At 32.8% G+C, this 15,592-nt stretch overlaps 1 protein-coding gene across 1 annotated transcript; it reads left to right on the forward strand.

Annotated features, from left to right (window-relative positions):
* The first annotated feature begins 242 nt into the window (after window positions 1-242).
* Window positions 243-6,937, forward strand: LOC150104199 (glycine receptor subunit alpha-4-like). The gene is made up of 6 exons (XM_090396427.1): window positions 243-439; window positions 784-866; window positions 2,906-3,040; window positions 5,439-5,668; window positions 6,063-6,212; window positions 6,821-6,937. Exons 1-6 carry the CDS (start codon window positions 243-245, stop codon window positions 6,935-6,937), a joined length of 912 nt encoding a protein of 303 aa, XP_090252553.1.
* The last annotated feature ends 8,655 nt before the right edge of the window (window positions 6,938-15,592 follow it).

Here is a 15,592-nt window from a genome sequence, read left to right on the forward strand (position 1 = left end):
ATAGAGACAATTGTAATAAATTTTTCTAAATTTTTAGGAAAGAGAGAGAGAGAGAGAGAGAGGTGCAATATAACTCTAATCATGAATTCTAAGTTAGAATGCTGAAATAAAAAAAAATGCACAGCTCTTATTACTCTTCTTTTATCTTATAGGATTTCCGACTGGATTTTTTTCTGAAGCACAACTGGAACATATCAAACGACATTTGTAACATTTATGCAATAAAATTAGATAATTTAGAAATGAATATCTCCGAAGTTACTGATAATGTTGATGGTCTGATTATACCTTCATTGTATATCGACAAGTTTTGGAAACCAGACACTTATTTAGCTAACGCTAAGATTGCAGAAATGCCATCTAAAGTATCTGCTTTGCGCAGTCTTCAAATTAGAAACAAGACTGACAGCCCTGGTTGTTCGATTCAGTATACAATAAGGTAATTACTTATTAAGAGAAAATTATATTTTTGTCTTGATTAGTTTATAATACAGTTTCATAATTGAAATAATCTTTTTGAAATATAGACGAAATGGATTATTTCACAGAAATTAGAAAAGGAATAAAAAGTATAAGAATCATTTTTGAATATATGCTATGGAATTGTATTGAACACAATTTAGATGTCTACCTTTTTGGTGAAGTTAATATACGTAATTACAAATGAAAGCATTTTGACGAATAAAACTACAATGATATTAATATTTTTGCTTAATTACTCAGATATATTTAAATCTTTGTATGGCTATTTTCAGATACTTGTATTATCTTTTCAATTCTTAGACTGGCCTCAATCGTAGCTTGTCAGATGGATTTCAGACAGTACCCGATGGACGTCCAGAATTGTTCTCTGTCAATGCGTAGTTGTAAGTTAAATCAGTTTTGCATTATAACTTTATAAATACAAGGGGAAGTGTTTCCATTTCGAATATTATCATCATTTTATACCTCATTATGAAAATATGAATAGCTATGTAACTTTTTTAGAGAATCTTATTTTAATCCTGCCCCATTATTCATTTCAATGTCAAGAAACCATGGGCATACGTTCATGAATGGAGGGAACTCTGTTACTTTTTATTGAATCACGAATACATAGCCATGAATGAATATATGTAGTTACGTTAATCTGGTAAGACTGCACGTTCATGTTCAGATTTGTTAAGATTTGTTCATGTTCAGATTTGTTAATGTTCAGATTTTTAAAAAAATATTTGTCTAATGTTGTTAATAGCGACTTTATTTCATGTTAATGCCTAAATATATTGCGAATAATATAATATATTTCTTGTTTTTAAATACTGTTTCCATTTCGCTACCCTGGTTGGCTGAATCGGCAGCGCTTCCGTTCTCCAAACAACAGGCTTTGAACTGGAATCCTCCCATTTTAGGATTGGATGTTTGAGGAAATCTTAAGGCAGTGGATTTTCACTATCCAATAGGGGACCACCACGTTGCTTATTAGAGATTTGAAGTGCTTGAAAAAACGACATACAGTGTTAAGTCTCTACAGAAGAGGTATTAGATTATGTGATCCTTCGCGTAGTATATTACAACCTCTTTTGAGGGAGAGTGAAAACATCAAGAAAGTTTGCAACCGTGCTACAATTGATACGATCATTGATCCGGTTTCAGAGATGATGCAATGTACAGGATTTAATGGGAAATGTTCAATGATATAACTGAATTGTGAAATGTAGATTATGAGGATAGATTGAGAATATGTGGACTGTAGGTTATGTTGATTATATGACATAATCTTTCTTAACCCACCATGCTTTCAATAATCCTAATAGGAGATTCACCAATCTGCAATCAAAATTATCTACCACCTAAAGGCATTCACGAACGTCTGTGCCATAAGATGTTCTCGGGAGTCACAGACGCACAAAGGATGTTCATCGGTTGTCATATCATGTCACAATCTCATTAATTTTCATCGTTTTGCCAATAAAAAATTATAGCACAAAAATATTATCGCTATAATTTCAAATAATTTTGCGTGCAGCAACAGAATTATAGTTAAAATGGACTATTCTATGATATAAATTCTATTACTATTACTGAAGACCTCCAGGGAGTCAGAAACTCAACGAGGGGTACCACATGTTACGCAAACCAGCTGTCATATCTTTTCTTGCATTCATTCACGCTACCTACACTTCCCACCAACAAAGGTAAGCTATTCCAATCATGCACTGCTCTTTGAGAGAAAAATCTTTAGGTCTCACCCCTTTGTTGACTGCGCAAAGACTGTGCATAAAATGAAAAATTCCATCTAGTGTCCCATATGATCCTTTCAGAAATTTTTCGGTTCGGCATCATTTCATACCTCTTTATCCTGTGTTTTCTAGTATCTAGTATCTACAGTCCACATATTCTCAATCTATCCTCATAATCTACATTTCACAATTCAGCTATATCATTGAACATTTCCCATTAAATCCTGTACACTGCATCATCTCTGAAACCGGATCAATGATCGTATCAACATCGCAGTTATCCTCTGGGTTGTATTTGAAGTCTTTCAAAGGTGACTTTTGAACTTTAATTTTATTCTCCGTAACTCCGAGATCTCTAGTCTCATCAGTTTCTCCACTCAATCCCATCAATATTATATGTTATGGAAATCTCATTACACTAAAGCCATAACTTATATGTAATGTCAGTCAACGTTTTAAGTTAACATAGATAATTTATCGATAATAAGTAATATTTTAATAAGCTTGTGGTTTCGATTCTACGTATTTCAACATTCAAGTAACTAATGTTTTACATAAAATGATAAGTTCCAATAATTGCGGTTCGATTTTTGTAAAATTGTCCGAAATGTCTGTAATTTTTTGTAAAATGTCCTGAATAATTTTGTATATGTTGTATACAAAGATTGTATTTTCTTTCGCAGTTGCATTTCCCCAAACTCTGGTGATTTACACATGGGATCCATCGATAGATAAACCTCCAAAGAATCCTGATCTTGTACTCCTTCGTCATCATTTATATCTGGAAAAAGGCATATCTGAAAAAACTATGCTAAATGGTACGTATGGTGTTCTCATTTCTTTTAAGATTTTGTTGATTTCTTCATCGTAGACTTTTGTTGTATTCATTCATATATATATATATATACAGTATATATATATTTTGACAATTCATTTTTACTCGGTTGGAATATTATAAAATAAGTTTAATGACTATTACCGAGAGAAAAGATGGCAAGATATATTTAACAAGATACTACTAGTTTACTAGTTTCGTTACATGAACATCATCAGGTATCATACTCAAAGAAGTATATAAAAATTACAGAGACTTAAAATTGTACTAACAGAACAAGTGAAAAACAGTAGCATGTTTGAAAAAATGCAAGTATGAGTTCCATACAAACGAATACTACGCGCTGTCGCGAGTGCGCCAGTACTGAACAGAAGCAACGTGTGCGTCCGAGAGATTGTAACTCAGGCTGTTGTTGATATGAGAGGAATCTAGAGAAATTTCTCTTGATTCAACAATCTTTCTTTCGAGTTCATCGTAGCACACATGGATATTAGCAGTTTGAGTCCAGTTTACAATGTGCTGGCGGCCTTCGTCTGAGTTAGCAGAAAAGAGAACGTGGCTAGAGAGAGCACTAGCTCTAGTCCTGTTATAAGAACGTGGCTAGAGAGCGCTCTCTCTAGCCACGTTCTCTTTTCTGCTAACTCAGACGAAGGCCGCCAGCACATTGTAAACTGGACTCAAACTGCTAATATCCATGTGTGCTACGATGAACTCGAAAGAAAGATTGTTGAATCAAGAGAAATTTCTCTAGATTCCTCTCATATCAACAACAGCCTGAGTTACAATCTCTCGGACGCACGCTTTGCTTCTGTTCAGTACTGGCGCACTCGCGACAGCGCGTAGTATTCGTTTGTATGGAACTCATATTTGCATTTTTTCAAACATGCTACTGTTTTTCACTTGTTCTGTTAGTACAATTTTAAGTCTCTATAATTTTTTATATACTTCTTTGAGTATGATACCTGATGATGTTCATGTAACGAAACTAGTAAACTAGTAGTATCTTGTTAAATATATCTTGCCATCTTTTCTCTCGGTAATAGTCATTAAACTTATTTTATATATATCTTAAGGCTAGATATAGCGATTTGGATGGATCAGAAATGCGTTTTTTAATTTTATTCTAATCTTATCTGTTCTTAACCGTTTTGTGATCAGTTGGTTCTTCTCTTCATCACTTGAGATGTTGTAAGATTCTGATTATACACCTGTTTTTTTTTTTTTTTTTTTTTTTTTTTGTACCGGTGGTCACACGTAGTTACCTCTATATATGAAATGATTTCTTGTAAATATGGTCATAATAAGTATTCATTGGAGATGTATATTTAAACCACCACCTACATGGCTTATAATTAAAGTTAAAAACAATATTTTTAAGTACAGAAACAATTTATTTAACTTAAATTTATAATTAGCATTACAATAGGTAATCCAGAAAAGCTTTTGAAGGTTTGTGGTTGTTTTTTTAATAATAATAATAACAATAATAAAAAGCCGCATTCAGCAGAGCACACACCTGGATAAAGAGGAAAGGGTAGACCGCCAATCAGATAGATGGATGATGCGTCTGGATTGACTGATCTTCAAAGAGTTGAAGCTCTAGAAAAACACAACAGAACCACATGGCACATCATCGAGCATCTTAGTGAACACACAGCATCTATTTATGTCCAATGAACAGATCGATGGATGGTAGAGCACAACTTTCTTTGGATTTTTAGAAAAATTCACGAGGTTTGTCTTAATCGCTAAAAGCTTCTAAACACGAACAATAAATATAATTCATTATTATTTTTTTTAAATTTTTTCCCTTACGTTGTTTATCATCTGTGATTATCCAGCTTTTCTTTTCGATATCGTAAAACAACCATTGTTGCTGTTCACAGACAGATACAGAAAAAAAATAGTTGCGGTAATACAAAACAAATCACTTCAATTTCTCTCCTGTGTATTGTAATACTTCGCTGAAATTTACTGTATTTTTGATGAAAATGAACTTTAACTAAGCAAATGATATATTTACCAATTCAAGCCGTTCCTGAGCACTACATAGTTGACACCTCTGATTTCTTTAATTTTTCAACCAGTCGCTTTCTTTGATGTTCTCTAGCTCCAGTTATCAATAAATTGGATATTGTCCGTGTATTCATTTTCTAATAAACATTCATCCCTCATGAAACTAGGAGCTATATGTGAATTCAACTATAAATGAAATATTGAAAATTTAATCGCCGAAATCGCATTTGAGTAAAAACTGCGCATGCGTAAAAAATCATTTCATTATTATGAAAATAGTGGGTAAAAGAAACTGGAAGTTCTTTACAGATTTTCCTCCACTGATTTTTTTTCAAATTTATAATATATATTTTTCTTTTTTACAGTGACCTACTCCATGATTTCCGTGTATTTCATCTTTGAGCGTGATATTGGTCATCATTTAATTCATGTATATGCTCCAAGTATCCTAATAATTTTACTATCCTGGTTCAACTTTTGGATGGGAATTGATCTAATTCCTGGAAGAATTACTCTCTGCGTTACCAGTCTCCTAGCACTCACAACTCAATTCGCAAGCGTTCGCAGTACGTTACCACCTATAGCTTACATCAATGTAGGTATCCTATTGCAGTATGTATAAATAGCAATCTTACAACTTTATACAAAGTTAATAATGTTAGATATATTCATTTCCCAATATTAGTTTTGCTTCAAAACCAATTTGCCGTTCAAAATTATCCAGATAACAGTTTTAAAATGCCAATATTTATTCTATGAATCTATTTTCTACTTTATTTTGCTACAAAATAACAATTAAACACTTTAATATTATTTTAGCTTCAAGGTGAATATTTTATACCGAACTGTTGATATAATAATAATAATAATAATAATAATAATAATAATAATAATAATAATAATAATAATAATAATAATAATAATAATAATAATAATAATAATGAACTTTCTGTAATGTGTATTTACCAAACCGTATTACACTTGTATAGGGGATTGACATTTGGATGATAAGCTGTATGGTATTAGTTATTCTCAGTTTGCTGATGATTACGATAGTGAAAATGATAGACAGAAATGCTCAGCAAAAATCAAAGGAAATTGAAGAGAAGAGAAAACAGAGAGAGGAGCGTATAAACGCGGTGGGTAAATTAAACATATTCATATACCCATTTTTTACCCTCGTTGCTAATCGATTTTATTATTTTAAGTTTAGATGTGTTTGGATATATTCAGAGCACGAAGTTATAACTATTTTTCACCTTGGAAATCGTTTATTTCATTTATTTAATATAATTTATAAACTTGAATATTACCTTGAATGAAATATTATTGTCCTACAACATTAAACATATCACTTCAATTAGTGATGTATCACTCTTCAAATACTGATTTCAAAAAGTTTTGAACATATGCTGCAACCAGTAACAAACTACTACATAGCCATCCAAGGTTACGAACTGGATAATGAAAACAGTTTACATAAATTTATACTCACAGTGAGTTAAATTTAATTTAAAAATTGGTTTGTTTCATTTTGGCTAATTTAATCAATGATGACCTGGACGGTTGAGCATAAAGCGCTCCGCTTTCCAACTATTATAACAAGATTCTTCCATCCTAGAAGGGGGTTTGAACGTAGGTCTTTTGAGCATTAACAATAAAAGTACTGAAATATTGCACCAAAATAAATATATAAAAACATTGACAATAAGAGTATTGTTCTTGAGAAATATTTTAAATATTTTAGAATCCTAAAACATCTGAATCTTTAAATTGGACATTTGTCCAATTTAAAGATTCAGATGTTTTTGAAACACTGAAATGTTGCTTGCTTTCGCTGGCACAAAAACGTTTAGTTAATTGAAAAGGTATAATATTTCATTACCAATACGATAAGCCATCTTTCTTTTTTTCTCAAGTGATTTACTAAAAGTCTAAGCATTTTTTTTTTAATTGGCGTTATCTTTTGTACATTGTAATTACATAACTTTCTAGGTTATTATTCTATTGAAATTCATCTCGAGAAGTGCGATCAGAATCTTTCAGTTTATTTAACGACACTATTTTACTTTATTGTATGATGAAAGCATTCAAGCTTCTTCAATAAAGTATTTTGAATGTCTGATGCATGTGTTTATAATCATTCTGTAAAACCTTTAAAACAATCTGCGAAAAAATTATTTTTAGTACTACCTAAAACAACAACACTCCTCTTTCTTTCAAATCCCTGCCTTGATTAATAACTGTATTAGAACTCTCTTAAAAATACTTAAACAACTTAAAACTGGTTACAATGACACCGTGAAGGATAAAAAATTAATCTTGATAAGGTACATTTATAAAAAAAAAAAAAATTGCTCGGCAGTCAGTTAACCTCACGCAATGCGGCTAAGGCGACGAAGAAGGCATTTCTTGTGTGATAATTACGAGTATCTATCTTCTAATTAATATTTTTATTTCGTGAGGGGGGTTTGGAACTCAGAAGTTCTGGGAAACATCATATTTGTATATGAGACCGACTAATCATCATCAGAAATGAGTCTTACTCTAAAACGACTGTGATATTCTAATTTAGAATCCATTACATGCGCACACACACGCGTGCACACACACACACACAAATTTGTATACTGTTCCAAACACATTTGGTCGTTCAACATTCCTGTGGAGTTGAGAGGCTCATTGAGAGAAATTCATCCAATCTACAGTATACAATGATGCACATCACACTTCATCTTGAACCCATTTCCTGTTATCACATTTCCTCTACTTCAGCAACGCAAACAAAAATGTGATACCACTCCTTTGCACTCAAACCATTATACAACATCACGTGAGGACGTACTGTGCTTTCGCCATCCTCTCAGCCTGTATAATATCTTCTCTGCATTTACTTGATAACTTCCTCTCATGTCAATCATATCACCTCTCTAACTCCTCCTTCAAGCTATCATCATACCCAACATTTCACAGTTCTGATAAACGTTTAGTGACTATTCTTTAGCTCTCCTGAAATTTTTTATCCCTTAAATATCCTGATGCAAGACCTATGAAGAATGTTCTGGATGCAGCCGGATAAATGATTCTGGAAATGGAGACTGGCTTTTTAATTATTATGAAATCACTACTTGTCAGTGATTTCCTAATAGCGATAGTTAAACTGAAATGCCGTACTAACACTTTCTATTCGGGTATAATCACAGAAAAAGACAAAAAAATTAATAATAATTTCATTACTTTTTCTTGCTGCGAAGAGTGCTATCATCTTGGAAGATGGTCCTTTCAGAAGGTAAGGGGTGCTGCAGTGTGGACGAAGGTCCAGAATAGATTATTTAGCATTTCATTTTGTCTTATTTTGTGATATAGCTGTGACTTAGTTTCATTTTTAGTGTTACAGCTGTTTTTCTCACTTTGCTCCATAGGAAAAAAAAAAAAGAAAAAGAAAGAGGTCTGTATCGAAAGTAGGAATGCAAAGTCCTGGAATAGTAACTTTTAAAAAGGAATGGTCTATTAATTAATGTTATATTTCGAATTTTATAATCCTCCCTCACATTTGGGTAGTTTTGGGACTAATTTTAAGAAACCTCGTTTGGCTTTTAAGTAAAACAGATAAAGCAAAAAAAAAAAAAAAAAAGGTCCTCATGGGAGTATGTATTTCTTTACAAGCATTTATTTCCTCTGTTTATTGTAACTATAGGATTATTCAAAGTATACAGTTTGGAACTAACGTAAAATCAATCATCACATTATTGATTATATATTTCTAAATAAAGAAACTTGTGAATGCGGGATCAAACTTATTTACCTTTTCAAATCTCAGTATGATATTCTATATCATTCTGACTTTTGTCAGCGGGGTCTCTGGTGAGTGACAACATAGCATCAGTGATCATAAGATTATGGAGATACTACCAATGTAAATAAGACGTTCGCAAATTTCTTATGGTAGTGGTTACGAAAAGGTAGTTTCTATAATCCAGTCCCTTGAAAGAAAAATAAATAGAGGAGTATTTTGTATGAATATTTGTTTATGTAAAGATGCTACATCTTACATAACCTAGGTTTACATTTCAAATCCTACTCGGGGAAAACGTTACGTAATTTACGGACGAATCTATAATTTTGCACAAACAGATAATTAATTTTTATTGCCATACTATGGCTAATGTTATGTGTCTGTTCAGATTGCAGGAACGAAGAATATGAAAGTAAATCTCAGGAAAAAAAGTTCTACATCATGCCGGTCAGGTTATCATAAACAAGCATGGGGTTATTGTCCAGAGTGTGAAGAAGAAGAAGATGATGATGATGAAGAAGAAGAAGAGGAGGAGAAAAATCTTGAACATAGCGCACAGCACTTAGATCACAGTTGCCGAATAGTCTTTCCGTTAGGTTTTTTCATATTCAATGCTGTTTATTGGCCGGTGTTGCTATTTCGTAAAATTTAAATTGTAAGCATTTTTGTAAAGAATATTTAAAATTATGTTTGTATCTACTGATTGGATGATCTGTATATTCCTTTGTATTTCTCTACCTTTCAAGGTCTAGAAATATCTAAATTTGAATATTTCTTGGGAATAAATTAGATACTGAAATATGTTTTGGGATCGCTGCATGACTAAAAGCAACATTTAGAAACATTTATAATTTGGAAGACAGATAATTGTTTTTAAATACTCATATATATAAGTAAGAGTTTACAAAGCAGAAAACCGAAGTACGAGTAAGATGGTAACAATTGTTTTAATTCAAAACACGACGTTCCATCCTAATTATTTAGGATTTCTTCAAGTGTAAACATGAAAACTAGTAGATAAACAATAGACTAAAAAAAAGATGTCAACCATTATGTATTTATACAAGAGACTAGTGTTTGTGAAATAATTCTAATTGTGCACCTTTACGCATTCATTTACACTCGTTTAGCTAACAATGGCTAGGATGTATTCAGACTTCTTGATACTTAGGTTTATATTTAGATGTTTTGGATCCAAAATATACAATTTAATTACTTTACTCTAACTTGATAATTTGGAACTTAATAACTCTAACCTGAGAAAATGGAATACATCAATACTGTCTCTCTCTAATGATGGTGAATCAGTTTTTTCATTTACTTTTCTTTCTTTTTTTAATTAATGGATTAGTAATTGAAAATGTCACTGACTTAGGTGTCTTTTATTAGTCAAATTATCAAAAGTATATAATAAAAGCTGAAATAAGAAATAGTACTACTTATTATGTCTAATTAAAATATGCTTCTTATCAGGGGCGGCTCGTGCATAGGCACTGCGGAACTGCAGCACTCCCAATTTTTCTCGATATTTAAATATATTTATTAATTTATTTATATTTGCTTGTAATATCTGATTTTATCATCAACAATCCTATACAATTCTCTTATTTTGTATAAAAAATAATAAAAATCCATCTTGTAGCACTTAGGAAGGCGAAGGACGCTAGCAGCACTGTGTTTACCACGGTGTCATATTGCTAGGCGCGCAAGCATATGCACGTCATAGTGAGTTGCGAGCTATTAGCGTAATGCGGCACTGTCTGTCGCGCAGTTCCATTGTTGTTTATATGCAGTTTGCGCCAGTAGTAGAGTGTTCGTAGTGATTATTGTTTATTCCGTCTCTTTAAATATTTGGACATTACAATTAAAGGATTTAATTGTAATGTCCAAAAATTGTAAATCCGTTCCTTTAATTGCAATTAAAGGAATGGATTTTATTTTTAAGTAATTTTGAATTATACTAAACTGTATAATTTTATCGATAATAAACAATATTTTTTCATGTTTAATTTTTTTTTTTTTAATTTTTACTATAATTTTGATATTTTATGCAAACACGTATACACTGTACTTACAGTGTGTATGTATATTTCGAGAGTTGCAGCACCCCCACAATTTCAAGCCACGAGCCGCCACTGCTTCTTATACACATACTGACCACTGAATTGAAAACCTTCATGTAGATGTATGTAAACGTACTTACGCAGCGCATATGCAAAAATACTTGGTAGCGTGCGTCGCCGCGTGATCTAAGCAACTATTAAGAATGTCGCTGGTTAGTAATCGTCTATAGTATTGATTGCAATGAGAAAAACAAAGGCTCTTTTGGAGTTCAATAAAGGGCTTATTGAGGTTCTCGTCTGGCTAGAGCCACGGAGTTTGAAAATAGCAGAGCTCACTGGTTTCTCAAAAGATCGTTTAATCAGTGGGAAAATAATCATTGCGCTTTTTTAAGAGGGGTAACTGTAGTTCTAAGTCAGTCTATCAGGAAGGAGATTACCGTTGTCTGAGGAGGCCTGTACGGCCCGACAGCAAATAGCCGAAGCATTAAATGAAGGCTATTCTTAACCCATACGTGTATCTCGCCGAACAATGTGAAGGGAATTGAAGAGGATTGGTAATGGCAATCGCATGCCTATACGTAACATAAATTATCTCTAGGATACTCTAGGTCAGGGGTCTCAAACTCAAACGTAGCAAAGAGCCAGTCAATTAGATGTATATCAGACGCGGGCCGTATTCAATATTATTCTGTGAACCAAAACATAAACTAAAAAAAGAAAGGCTCTAACAAAGGCCGTTTTGTTGCCGGGCTTTTACGACTTACGTAAACAGTTACACCACCATTCAAATTTTAAATTTATAACCATTTTTATTTTTAAATTTTAAAAATATAACAAGTTTAGAAAATATAAGTTCAATTACATTTTATTTATACTTTAAGAAAATTATTTAAATACCTATTGACTTACAAAAATAAAGATTTTTTTATCTATGAGTCCTTTTTTTTAAATTTGATTTTGATCCCGAAACCTGACATCTTTTCCTCTGTACTAACATGTCAATATCTGCTTTTTTGTTTCGTGTTGCAATATGAAGTGCTGCATTTAATCTAGAATCTTTTATGCGTGAACGGAACTTTGACTTATTAAGTTTCATAATTGAAAATAATTGCTCACATACATAGGTGCTTCCAATGATTGACAACATGTTTGCACAATAAATTTTATATTTGGATTATTTACTGCTGAGGTATTTATAAAAAATTTGGTATGCCAACTTCTTTATATTTATTTTTTAGTTCATTATCGCACTAGAGTTCAATTACTTCCATTTGTAATTCTTCATCAACATTTTCAATATTAATTAAAAAAGGTGAACTGAATAATAATAATTCATTTTCAGACTGGTTGAAATCAGAAAATCTTTTTTTCAAATTCAATTTTCAATTCTTCAATTTGAGGAATGTACTTTTCAGCATCATTATTATTTCGAGAAATCGATTTAAGTGCAGGAAAGTGGGCTAAATTATTCTTTGCCAACTGGTTTGCCAAAGATAGAGTTTTGCCATAAATGACTTAATTGAATGATTCATATGACATATCAACTGTTCACACCTTGCAGAGCAGTAGTCTGTTTAAGTGCTTGTTATGTCAACTAAAAAGGCCAAGTCTTTACTCCAATCTTTATCGGTGAGCTGAGGAATCAGTTTTCCTTTGGATGAAGTAAACATGTCAATTTCTTTTAAGAGTTCAAAAAATCTTTTTAAAACAACGCTGCCAGTAAGCCACCTATTGTGAATCTAATTCATCCAACAAAGCATTGAATTGTCGATGATTCAAGGCGTGAGAGCGTATCCAGTTTACTGTTTTAATTACTACACTCATGACGTTTTCCCATCTTTAGTTTTTTAGCACAAAGTGACTCCTGGTGTATTATGCAATGAAACGATTTAAGTTTGTCCTTGCACAACATTTCCTTTTTCATTTGAAGTTTTGTGACAAGTCCGACGTTAACACCAACCATAGCAGGAGCCCCATTTATAGCCACACTTAATAATTTTGACAACTCTGCGTGAGCATTTTCAAGACTTTTCTCAATACACAAATATAAGTCATTTCCTGACATAGGCACTATATCCAATAATTCTTCAGTCACATTCATATTGTCATCAGAATACATATTGCTAACTGGAAAGTATTAATAATGTCTGTATATTCGTCAACTGCAATGGAAAACGGTATAAAACGCTTTATTTTTTCAGGCAATATATCTTGGAAGTTCTCTGCCTTCAACACGCTCCGCACTTGTACTTTGAAATGCTTGCTTTTTTACCGGACATATGATTTCGACTACACTTAAAATTCAATTTTTAATAAATTGTCATCAGTAAAAGATTTCGAAGCCCGAGCATTTTTTTCACTTATGACGTAACTACATTTAACAGCACCATCACTTGCGATAACATTCGAAAATATCCCCTATTGAAACTTCAGTTCATCTTTTAAATCTTTAAGTTTGTCATCACGCATCTTTTCTGTATATTTATCACAGTTCTTATGGTTTGTTTCATAATCGCATTTTAGGTTATATTCCTTTACCACGGCGACACTTTGTCTACCTATCAAACATGTTGGAATATTTTTGCTTCCACAAAGAAATATGCCTTCTCCCATTTTTCTTGAAAAGTTCTGCCTTCTTGATCTATTTTTCTTTTTTTTAACTTTAAATTCAGACATTGTTATGGGCAAAAATATAAGTTTGAAAAAATATAAGTTATTGAGGTAACTTTTTATTAACATGCTATCATATTACAATGGTAACCTGTAACTTATTGACATTATATCACGTGGCTTAAAATGGCTGCGTGACAAGTAACTTCCATTCAGTGTTGCCAACATTTGATGATAGAAACATAGTACAAAGAATTGTAGTAATAAGTTTTACTTTTGTTTAAAGCTGTCATAAAACATTTAGAAGTTTGAATTGTTTCTGTTTTAATCCACGCAGGATGTTAGAAACATTGATTTTTAGAAAAGAAATCATTAAGGTCGCGGGCCGTATCCGGCCAGCGGCCCGCCAGTTTGCGACCCCTGCTCTAGGTCAACGACACCATGAATTTCCAGAAACTTCACGGATTCATGGACAGCAGAACAAAATATGCAGTTGGATACTTCTATAGACCAGGGGATGGAATGCATGATGGGGATAGTATGCATCGGCGAATAAGCTCAATGAGTGGAGGCTGGTAATTATTACAGTGGGGGAGGGGGGATTTCATCTATAGGAACATAGATTGAAAGAAGGAGAGAACACATGGAAGGAAAGAAATGGAATATATGTAGTCAATAATGACCTGAGAGAGAGTATGTGATGGAATACACTAGGAGTTTGGAAGTGTTAGACCTAGTAATTACATCAAAGAATTTGTCTATAAACAATATGACACCATGTCGTCACCAATTGGTGATCATATGGTCATGACCTAGGAGTTGGCTAAATGTATGGAATTTCAGTTAAGAGGGTTATTATATGTTGAATTACAGTGATTGTAAGTATGATATGCTTAGAAGATTGCTAGATCAGTACATGGCATGTGAAATTGCAATGGCTGGATGTTGAAAGTGAATGGGAAGTGGTAAAGCAGTGTTTAAGGAAAGTAATAGCAGACCGCAGAGTCAGGATAATAAATCAAGTGGGAGTTAAATGGATGGATATCATTATTAAGCTGGAACTACAAAAAAACTTCTAGAGGGAATTCAAGGGGAAAGGTGACCAGAAGACATATAAGCAGTACAAAGCAAGGCCAGAAAGGTAACCAGTGTGGTAAGAAAAATAAAAGGCAGTGTGTGAAAGCAAATTAGCAGTGAAGGCCAAATATAATCTCAAAGAGATTCTATTTGGCCATCTCTGCTAATTTGCTTTTGGCATGTTGCAAGGAAAAGAAAGAATGTATATGGCAGAATCATTTTAATGAATGCCTATGGCAGGGAGGTAACTGAATAAGGAGAAATAGTAGAATTACTAAGTGAACATTTTTACAAGGGTATATTGTAGTAACGAGAGAGGCAAAGACTTATATGAAAAGTGAGGTAAATGAAATGGAGGTTTCATTTACCTCACAAGTGAGGTAAATGAAATAGCATATTACAGAATCTTGATGTGAATACAACAATGGAATTAGATGATGTACCAGCTCGAGTGGTATGAGAAGGTACTAGGGAATTGTTAATGCCTTTGACTACGTTGTTTAATCTAAATCGCGGCTTAGGGTTAGTCCCAAGAAGGGGTGGAAAGAGTGGAAAATAGTTCCATTGCATAGCAGAAGCTCCAAGATTCCAAGATAGAAATATTATTTACAAGTATATTCACAGAGAAAAATTCGAACATGTAATTACCTAAAAATATTTCACAAGATTTAGTTTACACTCTTAACATTTTCCAATGAATTCAATAAAGAAAATGTTCATTACTCACTGTTTTCTTGGTTACATTACATCAAAATAGCTGGCTATGCAAAAGAGTCTTAAGATCTGACACCATAGGAAGCACTGCTCCTTACATGTGATAAGGTGTTAGCCTGAATATGACACCATGCCCCCCTAAACTTTCCATATATTCTTTTGTCACCAGATATACACAAGCATTCTTGTATAGTGTTCGTAAAGGTCCTAAAATAAAGAATCTTTATCGAATTGAATAAAAGCTTGAAAGTCTAATTTT

Source organism: Typopeltis vanoorti, chromosome 8, assembly GCF_054136105.1.
Source record: "Typopeltis vanoorti isolate ZY-2024b chromosome 8, IOZ_Tvanoo_1.0, whole genome shotgun sequence".
NCBI lineage: Eukaryota > Metazoa > Arthropoda > Arachnida > Uropygi > Thelyphonidae > Typopeltis > Typopeltis vanoorti.

Coding starts and splice junctions, on each gene's coding strand:
- LOC150104199 (XM_090396427.1), top strand. CDS start 243: ATGAATATCTCCGAAGTTACTGATAATGTTGATGGTCTGATTATACCT. Junction 440..783: donor TCGATTCAGTATACAATAAG/GTAATTACTTAT, acceptor TTCAATTCTTAG/ACTGGCCTCAATCGTAGCTT. Junction 3,041..5,438: donor TGAAAAAACTATGCTAAATG/GTACGTATGGTG, acceptor TCTTTTTTACAG/TGACCTACTCCATGATTTCC.